This window comes from Hippocampus bargibanti, linkage group LG15 (assembly GCF_051943395.1).
Source record: "Hippocampus bargibanti isolate YZ-2025 linkage group LG15, ASM5194339v1, whole genome shotgun sequence".
In the NCBI taxonomy this organism is placed as follows: Eukaryota; Metazoa; Chordata; class Actinopteri; order Syngnathiformes; family Syngnathidae; genus Hippocampus; species Hippocampus bargibanti.
Genome location: NC_142748.1, coordinates 9,221,170 through 9,232,282, shown reverse-complemented (window position 1 = coordinate 9,232,282; position 11,113 = coordinate 9,221,170). Strand labels below are relative to the sequence as shown.

The 11,113-nt window shown below is 44.1% G+C and overlaps 1 protein-coding gene across 2 annotated transcripts; it reads right to left on the bottom strand.

The window, feature by feature from the left end:
* Positions 1 to 4,062: 4,062 nt before the first annotated feature.
* Positions 4,063 to 8,670, bottom strand: LOC148887636 (neurogenic differentiation factor 2-like). 2 transcript variants are annotated; one of them, XM_089015380.1, is made up of 2 exons: positions 8,569 to 8,670; positions 4,063 to 7,104 (listed from the first exon to the last, which is right to left on the bottom strand). In XM_089015380.1, exons 1-2 carry the CDS (start codon positions 8,650 to 8,652, stop codon positions 6,022 to 6,024), a joined length of 1,167 nt encoding a protein of 388 aa, XP_088871506.1. In that variant the 5' UTR covers positions 8,653 to 8,670; the 3' UTR covers positions 4,063 to 6,021. The 2 variants fall into 2 exon arrangements, with proteins under 2 accessions (XP_088871506.1, XP_088871507.1); XM_089015381.1 differs by lacking the exon at positions 8,569 to 8,670 and adding an exon at positions 8,359 to 8,516.
* Positions 8,671 to 11,113: the final 2,443 nt, after the last annotated feature.

Genomic DNA, 11,113 nt, shown 5'->3' with positions numbered 1-11,113 from the left:
ATAGATAGATAGATAGATAGATAGATAGATAGATAGATAGATAGATAGATAGATAGATAGATAGATAGATAGATAGATAGATGTCAAAATGTACGTTTTCTCTGTATCGAGTATAAAGACAGAGTTAATGTTGGATAGTGTGTTTTTGAGCCGGGGAGGTGGGAGTGAGGCGGGTGGGGGGGGGGTGTGCAACACAACAGATGGCACGCCACGCTGCGAAAGACATCGGCTGCCACGGGTGGGGATGGGGGGGGGGGGGGCTTATGGGCGTTAGGGGGGCAAGTGGGGGCAGATAAATGAAAGAGGGAGGGGGCTGGAGGGGATTTTTTTCCCCCTCATATCGCCAATGGGGATGATGAGGATGAGAAGGACTACTTTTGTGCATGTGTGTGTGGCATGTCTGCATACCTCCATGTGTGAAGATAGCTCGACTGAGACATACACACACACACACACTGCACACAGCTAGTGGAAAAGCCTCCACGCGATCATGCTAGAAATTACTTTTAACCCAGTTGTTGTGATGAACAACAAATTGGGATGGTCACGTCACATTAATCAGCCTGCGGCAAAATGAACATGTGTGAAGGAAATGTAATCACGCTGCTTTTGTTTTTGTATTCCGTCACGTCAAATTTACTATTTACTATTTATATACCGAAAACTTTAAATAGAAATGCAAGCTCTTTGTGCTGCATTTTCTTGAAAAGAAGGCAAAATACTGACAGATTCAATATCCTTAAAAAAATATGCGTTTTGGCTTTTTCTAATGAACAAAAAAGCATTTGCACAAATTGAAAAACTAAAACAAACTACCAGCATTGCAATCTCCAGAAAACAAGTCTGTTGTTGTTGCATTTTCCAAAATAAAAGATAAACAAAAACATTTTATGATTGACAGTACTGATAATTCACACTGTGACACCAATGTGCCGCCTTATAATTTGGCGTGCCTTCTATTTGGAAAACCATTATATTTTTATGTATTATATTTGGAAAACTTTTTTCATTCAAGGTGCACCTTATAGTCCGGTGCGCCTTATACACAGGAAAGTATGGTACATGGAAATCATATCTATTTTTTGTGTGTGTCTAACTTCAGTGTGGCTCTTTCTATATAAAGTCCAAGCCCCCACATACCCCCACTGCTGCTTTGACACATACCAGCCAGGTTGGTAGAAGTATATGGTGCTGCCTACTGAACAGATGTTGTGGAATTTAACGTGCAAAACAAAAACCCTACTAAATTCAATGCACACACACACACACACACACACACACACACACACACACACACACACACACACACACACACACACACACACACACACACACACACACACACACACACACACACACACACGCACACACACGTAACCCCCCCCCCAGCTGGCCTCACCATCAACATGCCATGTGGCGCTTGATTCCCTCTGGCACTCCCACTGGCAACTGGAAGGACGAAGGCACACGCAGCATCCACTTTTCATCGCAGTACTTTCCGCATTTCTGCATGGAGGCAACGTAACGGCACATTATTATTATTTTTTAACATTCAGACGCCATCTTTAGCTCCAAGAGTGAACGGAACCCGGTTGTTGTCGGGCGCGTGCCATGCTGGCAAAGCCACTAGCAAAATTCCAGTTACCATGGTGATGTCCAAGCTTATTGGTAATAGAATCTCAATTTGAGACAGATTAATTCAGGGGAAAAGTGATGATTTATATATTTTATTTAGTATTTATTTTTATGCAGTCATGTATTTTAAAAGTCACTCCATCACTACATTCATAATCATACACCACATACATTCATTTATGGGCGCATATGCATGAGCATATGTTCAATACCAGGATGTCTCTACGCGACCCTCACATGCCCCCCATTTCGGTGCTCGGGTGCCCCCTCCCCACATCCCACCGGTCCCCTAGCCCCCACACGGAGACCTCATCTTCTCTTCGCTCCTCTCCTTATAATCTTTTAATCCAGAGAGCTGTGCACTCCATTCCGTTTGCTCAGACACACTTGACAGAGTCATCATAACCCTGCTGGAAATAGCAACCCAAATAACAACAACAAAAAATATATAGAAATGTATTTAAAAAATGGCTTCCGGTTCAGAAATCCCAACATCAAGAATTTGAACAACAATGAGACCGATTCCGAATATTTTGGCCAGCGAATGGAATAAGCACAATGATGTTTTGTCATTTCCGATAACGGGAACTGGTGACAACAGACGGCGGCCAATTGGGCGAAATCCACGCAAGGTCAATCTCACTTTCAGGTCAAAGTCGAAACCTGCAGCGGGTGGCGACGAAAGCGTCGAGGACAGCGATTAAAGTGTGTTTGCGTGTGTGCGTGTGTGTGTGTGCGTGTGTGTGTTGAGAGCATCTGTGTGTTTGAATTCAGTGACAGATGTTCATTAGTCTTTGACAAGCCCGCACTGCTCACATCTCGAAGCAGCGAAGGCATGAACATAAGGGCAAGAAAAAACATCACTACCTTTCAGAGATGTTGTTGTTTTTGTTAAATATGGTGTTGTCGTTGAGGCTAAAAATACATTTCTTGATCAGTTATTAGCTTGCGTTAAGATAGTTGCTGGAATTATGCAAAGGATAGCAATAAATGCAACACATTTTACCCTTTTTTGGCATATGTTAGCCATGCTAGTCCGCCATGTTGTAAAGAGTCTGTCGTATTGATCTCGCAGAATGTAGACAGGCTAACTCGTGTACTTCCTTTTTGTGCGTCATAGAAAGCCCCGTCGTCATCCCGGGGAATGGCAGTGGCAGTGACTGTGACGAAGAAAAGTTGATATGGAAAGTGTATGTGTAATTTGGACCAAATGAGGAGAAAAAAAAGCAACAAAAGAAGTACGTATAGCGCATTGCGATATTGCAGGGGGAAAAAAACAAGATGAAGAAGAAGAACAACAACCCAAAAAATGGAGGCAATGAGCTGGACTGAATAGCATCTGACAGGTCCAGCTGGGAGTTTGCCCGCCCGGCAGCACCGCAAAACCCCTCAATATGGCCGCCAATTACTGCTGCCCGCGTGCCCGTGCCATGGCGGCAACGGTGGCAGCGGCAACGACTTCGCCGGCATCCTTCTCACTCACTTCTCCATCACCCCCCTACCCCTCGTGCTCATTGCCCCCCCCCCCAAAGATAAATAAATAAATAAATTAAAAACACTCCTGCCATCTGTGCAGCAAAACACCACTGCATAATAGACACTCAGCGGCCACTTCATTAGGGACACCTGCACAAACTCTAATGAGCTGCATGACAGGAGCGGTGACAAGAAGGTAAACAAAACACTCGTTTATGAATATGTTGATTGTCTTTTGCATCCACGGAGATGCACCTCATCCTGTATTTCTGCAAATTATCAAACAAGGGGAAGGTAGCTTATATTAATGGGGGGCATTCATTTAGACTTGACTTGATCGATTGACATATTATGATGTAGATGGGGAAATGTGTCATTTAAAAAATCTATTATGACGAAAGCACCGAAAAATGAACCAAAAAAACTGCATTATAGTCATTTCTACTTTTAAAGGGTTTAGATGTGTCAAATCATTTTGAGGGGCTTATCTGCTGCTGTTTTGGTTAGCAACAGAGCTCCGACCACACATATATAGGATTTTGGAAAAATGTGTTAGTCATGAAGCATGTCAAACGTTTTTAGGTTTATCTCATCTTAAAACGACTTGCTCTTAATTATTTTAAGGTTCCTGTTGGGACTTTAAATATTATTTTGTCTTATATGACAACTCATTCAAAAGTAAAGGAATGATCATTGTTTGATTTTCCCCCCTCATACACAGAATGAACCTTAAATATGAAAATAGCACCATTGCATCCTTCCTTCCCTCCAATTTGGACATCATTTCAGCTAATACTGTCAAAATGACTGCAATGCAATCACATGATAATATGATCAGTGCATTGGTCCATATGGAAATGAGGGCCTCTATATACCATGACACAAAATGAACAGTTCGCTGGGTTATTTGATTACATTCTGCACGGTATTTATTAAGGCATTTTGCACACATCCATTTTAACAAATAGGCTTGAACTAATTGATTTGATGATGATTAAATCCATATCACATTTTGGACGATGAAAACAAATAGAAGTACAGAATTTCCATTTATGTGACACAATCTTCCAAATATATATATTTATATCATTACATATCCTAAAATTTTGCATGCATGGCAAGGCTTTAAAAAAATGCAGTTTTGCTCTTGTTTGTTTTTTCCAGGAGGCTATGCAGCAGTAATGAGCAGATGTTGTTGGAATTAGCAAAGCAACACAGAGGCCTTCCCACAAAGGGCCTTGTGGACGTTTGGCCTGGTTGGGGCGTGCGTGGAATGGGGTGGTAGCAGCACTTGCAGGAGAGTGGTGGGGGCAACATGCCTGGTGGACGCGCTCGCCATGTCCTGGTGGGGAATTGGTGCGAATTACTGCCACCTGTATCGGCCTGCAAAATTCTCATGGAGGATGAGTTGCAGGACGTCAGCACACTCACAAATCACTTCAATGTATAGATGCTGAAATTTGATCGATTATTTATCTACAAATTATTAAATCAGTTTTTTTTTTCAAATATGTAGATAGATATGCATGTGCATTTTTTTCTTCTGTGTGATGGGTGATTTTATTTCACTTGCTTTTTGTGTTCCATAATTGCAAAAAGAAATAGCAGACGTGGGTCGCTCATATTTTTATTTCGGCCTTTTGGTAAACTGTCGAAAACGACAGACAAAATATAATATTTTTTGGACAGTCATTGTCATGATTTATAATTGTTTTCCAGTTTTGTAGAGGACTTGCCGTTTGAAAACCAGCTTAGTGTGCACTGGTTTCTGATTTTGTCACGTGCAGCCCTTTAAATGATGACTTTCTGAGTCATTCCGCCCTAAAATGTTTTTGTTGTTGATGTTCTGGGTTCAAAAGCTGGAACATTTCACCCAGGGAAAAGAACGAAAGATTCAAATTACTCATATAGGGACACACATCACTTTGCATCCGCGCCATTTTAAATTCATATCGATGGATGGATGGATTTCATGGATTTGCCTTTATTAGTCTCGCAGTGCAGAAATTCACATTTTACAGCAGCAAAGTGATGATGTATCAATGTTCGCAATTTTTATTTGTTGTTGTTTGTTTTTTTAGGGGGGGTAATAAGATAGTGTGCCTGCAGAGCTTTGCACACTTGACCAGCAAGGCAACATATGGGACCACAGGCAGTGGTCCAAAAAATATCCACCTGCTCTCAGCGTTATCATCATTATTAATAGAATATAATACTACTCTAATAATAATAATTACTATTATTATCAGCATAGAATATAAAAAAATCCGAGGTGCTAGGCCCTTAAACACATTGCAGTTATGCCGTTGTCCCAGCCTGGAAAAGCAGCCTTCGTGCAAGACTTGAAAAAAAAGAAAAAAAAAGTGTGCAAGGAGAAGACGCTGATATGAAATTTGTGCAATATGGATTTGGCATCAGCTAATAACTCGGATGCCCTGCTCTTTAAAATCGAGGGAACTCTTGCAAATCCTTTTAAAATATGTATTTTTATTTCGGACTTTTTTGTGGCTTTTGCACATCACGCCTTTACGACGGTGCGCAACACCATTCTATACAAAGCACATATTTGAATATTTTCTATTATTTTTTAATGATCTCTATGTAAATGATTTGTCTCCTATTGTTTAATTTTTTTTTCAGAATTCAAGGGTGTGTGCATATCCATGTAGATTGACACATAAACAATTATAAATCTTGTTTTATTTGTGCATTTTGTTGAGATTACATATGTCATTTAGCACACGCACACACACACACACACACACACACACACACACAAACACACGCACACACACACACACACACACACACACACTCAGAACAACGCGCACACACTTAGACAGTGTCCTACAATGACAAACAGTATGTAATCGGATTACAGGAGGCGATGAGGATTGTCATTCAATTGAGTCAATTGTGGAAAAAGGCGCTGATGTCCTCATAGGGGCCCTCGTGGTGGCCTTCGTGAAAGGGGGGGATGTTCTCGGAGTGCGCGCCACCCCCGCGCGCTCCGGATGGGCCAAACGTCAAACCTCGCCCGGCTCGGGAGTAAGGCATAGAGGGGTAGTGATAATTCCGCTCAGCGTCCAGATCCTGTTGCTTTCCGGACGCGCCCACCCCGACGCCAAGGCACCCCGGGGGGCTTCGTTGGCCCTCGTAATCCGGGCTCAAGTAGTCCGGGGAGGCCCCGCCTGGAGTGTACGCGGCCTCGAAGCCGGAGCCGTACCCGTGCCCGCGTAGGTTGTGGGCTCCCCCGCCCGGGCCTTGATAATTTGGGCTGGCGAGGCGGCACCGGTACGCCGCCGCCGACGATGACGACGACGAGTACGGGTGCAGGGAGAAGGGCGAGCCGGGCATGTGGAAGCGGCCGGGGTCGGGCTCTGTCAGGAAGTTGCGGGTGTTGAGCTGCAGGCAGCCTGCCACCAGGTTGGTGGTGGGCTGCGAGAGGCCCTTGCACAGAATCTGCACGTAGCTAACCACGTCCGGCCGCTTGCCGTTGCGCAGGGTCTCGCCCAGCGCCAGGATGTAGTTCTTGGCCAGGCGCAACGTCTCGATTTTGGACAACTTTTGCGTCTTGGAGTAGCAGGGCACCACCTTGCGCAGGTTGTCCAGAGCCGAGTTCAAGTCGTGCATGCGCGTGCGCTCGCGAGCGTTGGCCTTAACCCGGCGCACCTTGGAGCGCTCCTGCCGGGCGGCGCTCGTTTTGCGCTTTTTTGGACCGCGTTTTTTGCTGCCTTTCTCCCCGGGCCCTTCATCTCCGACGCCCTCCTCCTCTTCATCATCCTCCTCGTCCTCCTCCTCATCTGCCATTTCGGACTCCGCTCGGCTGCTGCTGTCGCCGCCGCGCGCCTCGTCCAGCTCGTCCTCTGCGCCGAGGTGACCATCGTGCTCGCTCTTCTTGGCCACTTCGCCGGGTGTGTCGGCCCAGTCCGCCGCCGCCAGTCGCTGGACGTCCGGCAGAACCTCACTGAAGAGACGGCTCAACATTGTCACCTGCAACAGAAGAGGCGGGGACACACGCGCGCGTGTGTTTATATCCTGTCAATGATGTCATCTTCACTCTTCACGCTTGACCATTAAAAAGGATGGAAATGGATGAGCCATGCAGGTCAACCATGCATGTGATAATACCATAAATCAGAAGAGACCGTTGTTGGAAATGGATGTCCCTAGTAACATTTTAGGAACACCTGCATCACGAAAAACTATCCCCTGGTGGACGTTGCAGGAGGGGTGGGGGAATATCAGGAATTGGATGTCTCGCGTCACATTATTGATTGATTGTATATAACTGGGCCATCATGAATATGATAAGAAAACCAAAAATGGCCAGGAATGGACGCATGGAGTATCATCATTAGAATAATACTTGTACAACATGGAATGCAACAAAATCACATTATTAAGGAGACATTTGGCATTATAAGCCAAATTGGCTGGAAATGGATGTGTCACATCATTAGGTACCCCTGCAACACGTGGGGAAACCCAAAAATGAGGTGTGGGGGTGGTGGAATGTTACAAAGTACACCATCAACATATGATGGTCCAGTAAAAAAACATAAAAATGGATGTCTCATGCAGGTATTAGATAGGCTTCATCTGCAACATTGGATGAAAATGGGGGGAGGGTGTCATAGAATTAGGTATGAGTGGAATGCACATGACCTAAAATTTTACCTGTTGTATCAGCGTGTCAAATAGTCAAACCAGCACCACTTTGACAGTGTCCATCAAAACAATCACATTTGTAAAGGGCGTGGCAAGGCGTGCAGGTGCACCTCAAGTTCTAAACAATAAACAGGCCCCAAGTTCAACCACCCTTCTACTGGATAGAAAACAGTAAATATTTTTTATTTAAAAAATCCACCCAATATAGATAGCATTGATAGAAAAAATGTCCATTTTGTTTGGATGAATGCGGATTTAGGTTATTGTTATGCTTTAAACAAAACAACAAATGCCTCATCTTGTAGACATTGAAAATCAATTGAAAATACACTCCTATCGGATGCTATCAGTTTTTTGTTATTTTCCCCTTAGCCTTTCCCACCAAAAATAAACACTTTGCAACATATGCCACCGTATCCTTCTACCCGCTTAAGTAGTGTTCAGATGGACACACAGACACACACATCTCAGCAAAGATGCAAGCAAAACGAAGGACAAAAACATGCCAAAAAGATGCCCGCAAGGATGCGTGATGAGATCAAGGTGGACACAAAGAACCATTTGAGAGGAGCCTACCTGCATGGGTTTTGTTTACACCATGTCGACGGTGCATGCGTCGTGCAGGGCAAAGAAGAGACTGGCGTGTGGTCCCTGCTTGAGCGCCTACCTCCCCCTTTCCTCCCCCCTCCCCTCCTTCCCTTTCCTCTTCTTCTTCTGCAGCCACCCTACCTCTGTCTGCAGCCCAGACGCGCGCAAGGAGAGGAAGCAAGCACACGGGTTACTTACGTGGCGAGGCCGTGTGATGCCAGGCCCATATGGCTGGAACGTCATTGGCATGAGAGCCATCACATGAGAGCCGCTGATTGACATGTGGCCGCATTCACAGAGACTGCCCCCCCCCCTCCCTCCTACCGCCACCCCGACAGCCCCCTGGGGCTGGGTGAGATGGTGGTGATGGTGGGTGGGGGGTGGATGAGAAGATCTCGCCATCTGTCAGCGGGCACCGAAATGCAAAATGAAATAAGCGGCAAGTGAGTGGCTTCACACTGGTTCTATTTTCCGTGGGGGGGCTTGGGGGATGGGTGGGGAAGAATGGGGTCAATCGCAAAAAAAAAATATACATGTAATCCCATCATATGCATCCACTTTGAAGCATTCTGAGGAAGCCACATAACCAACTGAAGAATTGATGGCTGGTATCAGTCGCCTTTGCCAGGACCTGATACCTCAATCATCGGCTCAATAACGATATGGTTTTAATTAAATTAGGGTTTCAAATTAGGATTAAGATGTGTAAATAGATTAGTCTTTCAAATTAGGTTTTCAAGATAAGATTATGTATTTCATCAACTTCAAGTTTGAGTTAGGCGCTTTCAACAGGGTTAGGGTGTTATGTTAAGGTTTTTAGGTTTTTAGGGTTCATATCCAGGAGTACGGTTTCAAAAAAATTACAATTTAAAACTAAAGTCAAAGTTTCCAGCTAGTGCAAAGACGTCTTCGTGTCAGGCTTTTATTTTTTTCACTGCTAGACTATGTGAAAAAAATTTGTCCACTCCAGTGCCAGGGTTTTTGCCATAGTCACTCAAATTCCAGGACCCACTGAATATTGAGTTTAAGGACTACATAAACATTCTATGCAGTGTAAGAAACCTTGGACTATCTTCTTTCATCAGAAAAAAATAGTTAATTCCTAAACTATATGGGTCTGGAGTTATTTGACCTTGAAATGGAGGCCCCCTTCAGGAAAAACAACGACCCAAACAAATTCGGGAATGGAGCTCCACATCACACTTTTCAATTTCCGAATAATTCAGGAATTGCAGCGAATGAGTTGAGACGGATTAGGGAGCACTCATCACAGCAACATTACGGTAAAAAAAATGTTGGTCACCTTACTCATGAGGCTTTACGATGGTTAAACGATTCATGACTGAAATAATTCCCGAACAATCCCCAAGTTCCCACGTGAGCAAGTGTGAACAACATGAGACAGACGACACAATATGGCGGCCGCCCCAAAGCTGCAATGTCGGGGCGCCATCGCCTAAACGAGTCAATTGAACCGAGCGAAAGCGCTGCCCCCGCTTGCCAAGCTTGGCACGGGTGGGATACCAGGATTTCAGAAGGGGGCAAAAAGCAGAGAAAGGGAGACCAATGCAAAATTAGACCAAGACGGAATCTTATTGAATTGAATATGAACTTGCAAAATCCATTTTGAAACGCTGCATCCAATAATGATCACTAGCAAAACGTGACAATGAAATTATGAATGAAATGATTGCCAGCGATTGGTTAGCGACCAGTTCAGGGTGTCCCCTGCCTGATGCCCAAAGACAGCTGGGGTAGGCTGCAACGCCCACGTGAGAATAAACAGGTAACTAGTCACTATTTTGCTTTTGTAATCGTTTTCAGGTCATATCCGTGGGACTCAATGACCTTTCTGACCCCTGAACCCCCCCAATTATGAAACTGCTCACTCTACTCGTTTCATTCTCCTTCTCTCTTTAGTAGCTTCTGACATCTAGTGGGCAGAACTTGTTAGTGTGATTCAATATTGGCTTTAACATTAATTTTGGTCTCCTCTTGGTCTGTGTTTCAACTAAAATCAGGATTAAGCTTCCCATTATGGTTTCAAGACTTACATTAAAATATGCAATTTTTTTGAGAGAGTGCAAAGTTGCAAACGTAGTGGCAAATTAAAGTAACGCACAAACGGTATAATAAACCACAACAAAATATTGCATAATTTTTATTTCATGTTTAATTATTTATTTTTGGGGGTATTTTTCCTCATTTGTCTTCCGTTTCTTTAATATAACATGCAATTATGCACCTATTATACGTCATGAGGCCTGCTAAACAGCTATTGGGTGCGTAAAATTCACGTGACGCAGAATTCAAACATCCCCATTGCATGTTTGTTTGATTACCGACGTCGCCGTGTGCAAACTGACTTTTAACATGATTCCTGTCGTGAAAGGCATTGCCTCTTGTATCTTATTTGCATTTGGTTACGAGTTCCACGAGGAAAAGTGAACCCAGGGGAGCCCATTGCAAGCGAGAATCAAGTAAGGCAAGTACCGCTTGTATCGCACTTGTTTTGCACATTGTCAAAATAAATACATCTTGTTTGGAGTGTGACAATGTGTTGCAGACGTTAAGTTACATGCATCCCTCTTTGCTTTTCTTGTGACCTCTTTGTTAACATCACAATTTTAAGAAAATGTTTGTTTCGTCCTCGACACCGTGCGTAAATGTCGCGATATTTGCAGCAACGGTTGATGACGTCACACGCCTTCCCACCACCCTATGCTTGCCGTGTTGCATCGTG

Coding starts and splice junctions, on each gene's coding strand:
- LOC148887636 (XM_089015380.1), bottom strand. CDS start 8,652: ATGTCAATCAGCGGCTCTCATGTGATGGCTCTCATGCCAATGACGTTC. Junction 7,105..8,568: donor GCATCACACGGCCTCGCCAC/GTAAGTAACCCG, acceptor CTTCTGTTGCAG/GTGACAATGTTGAGCCGTCT.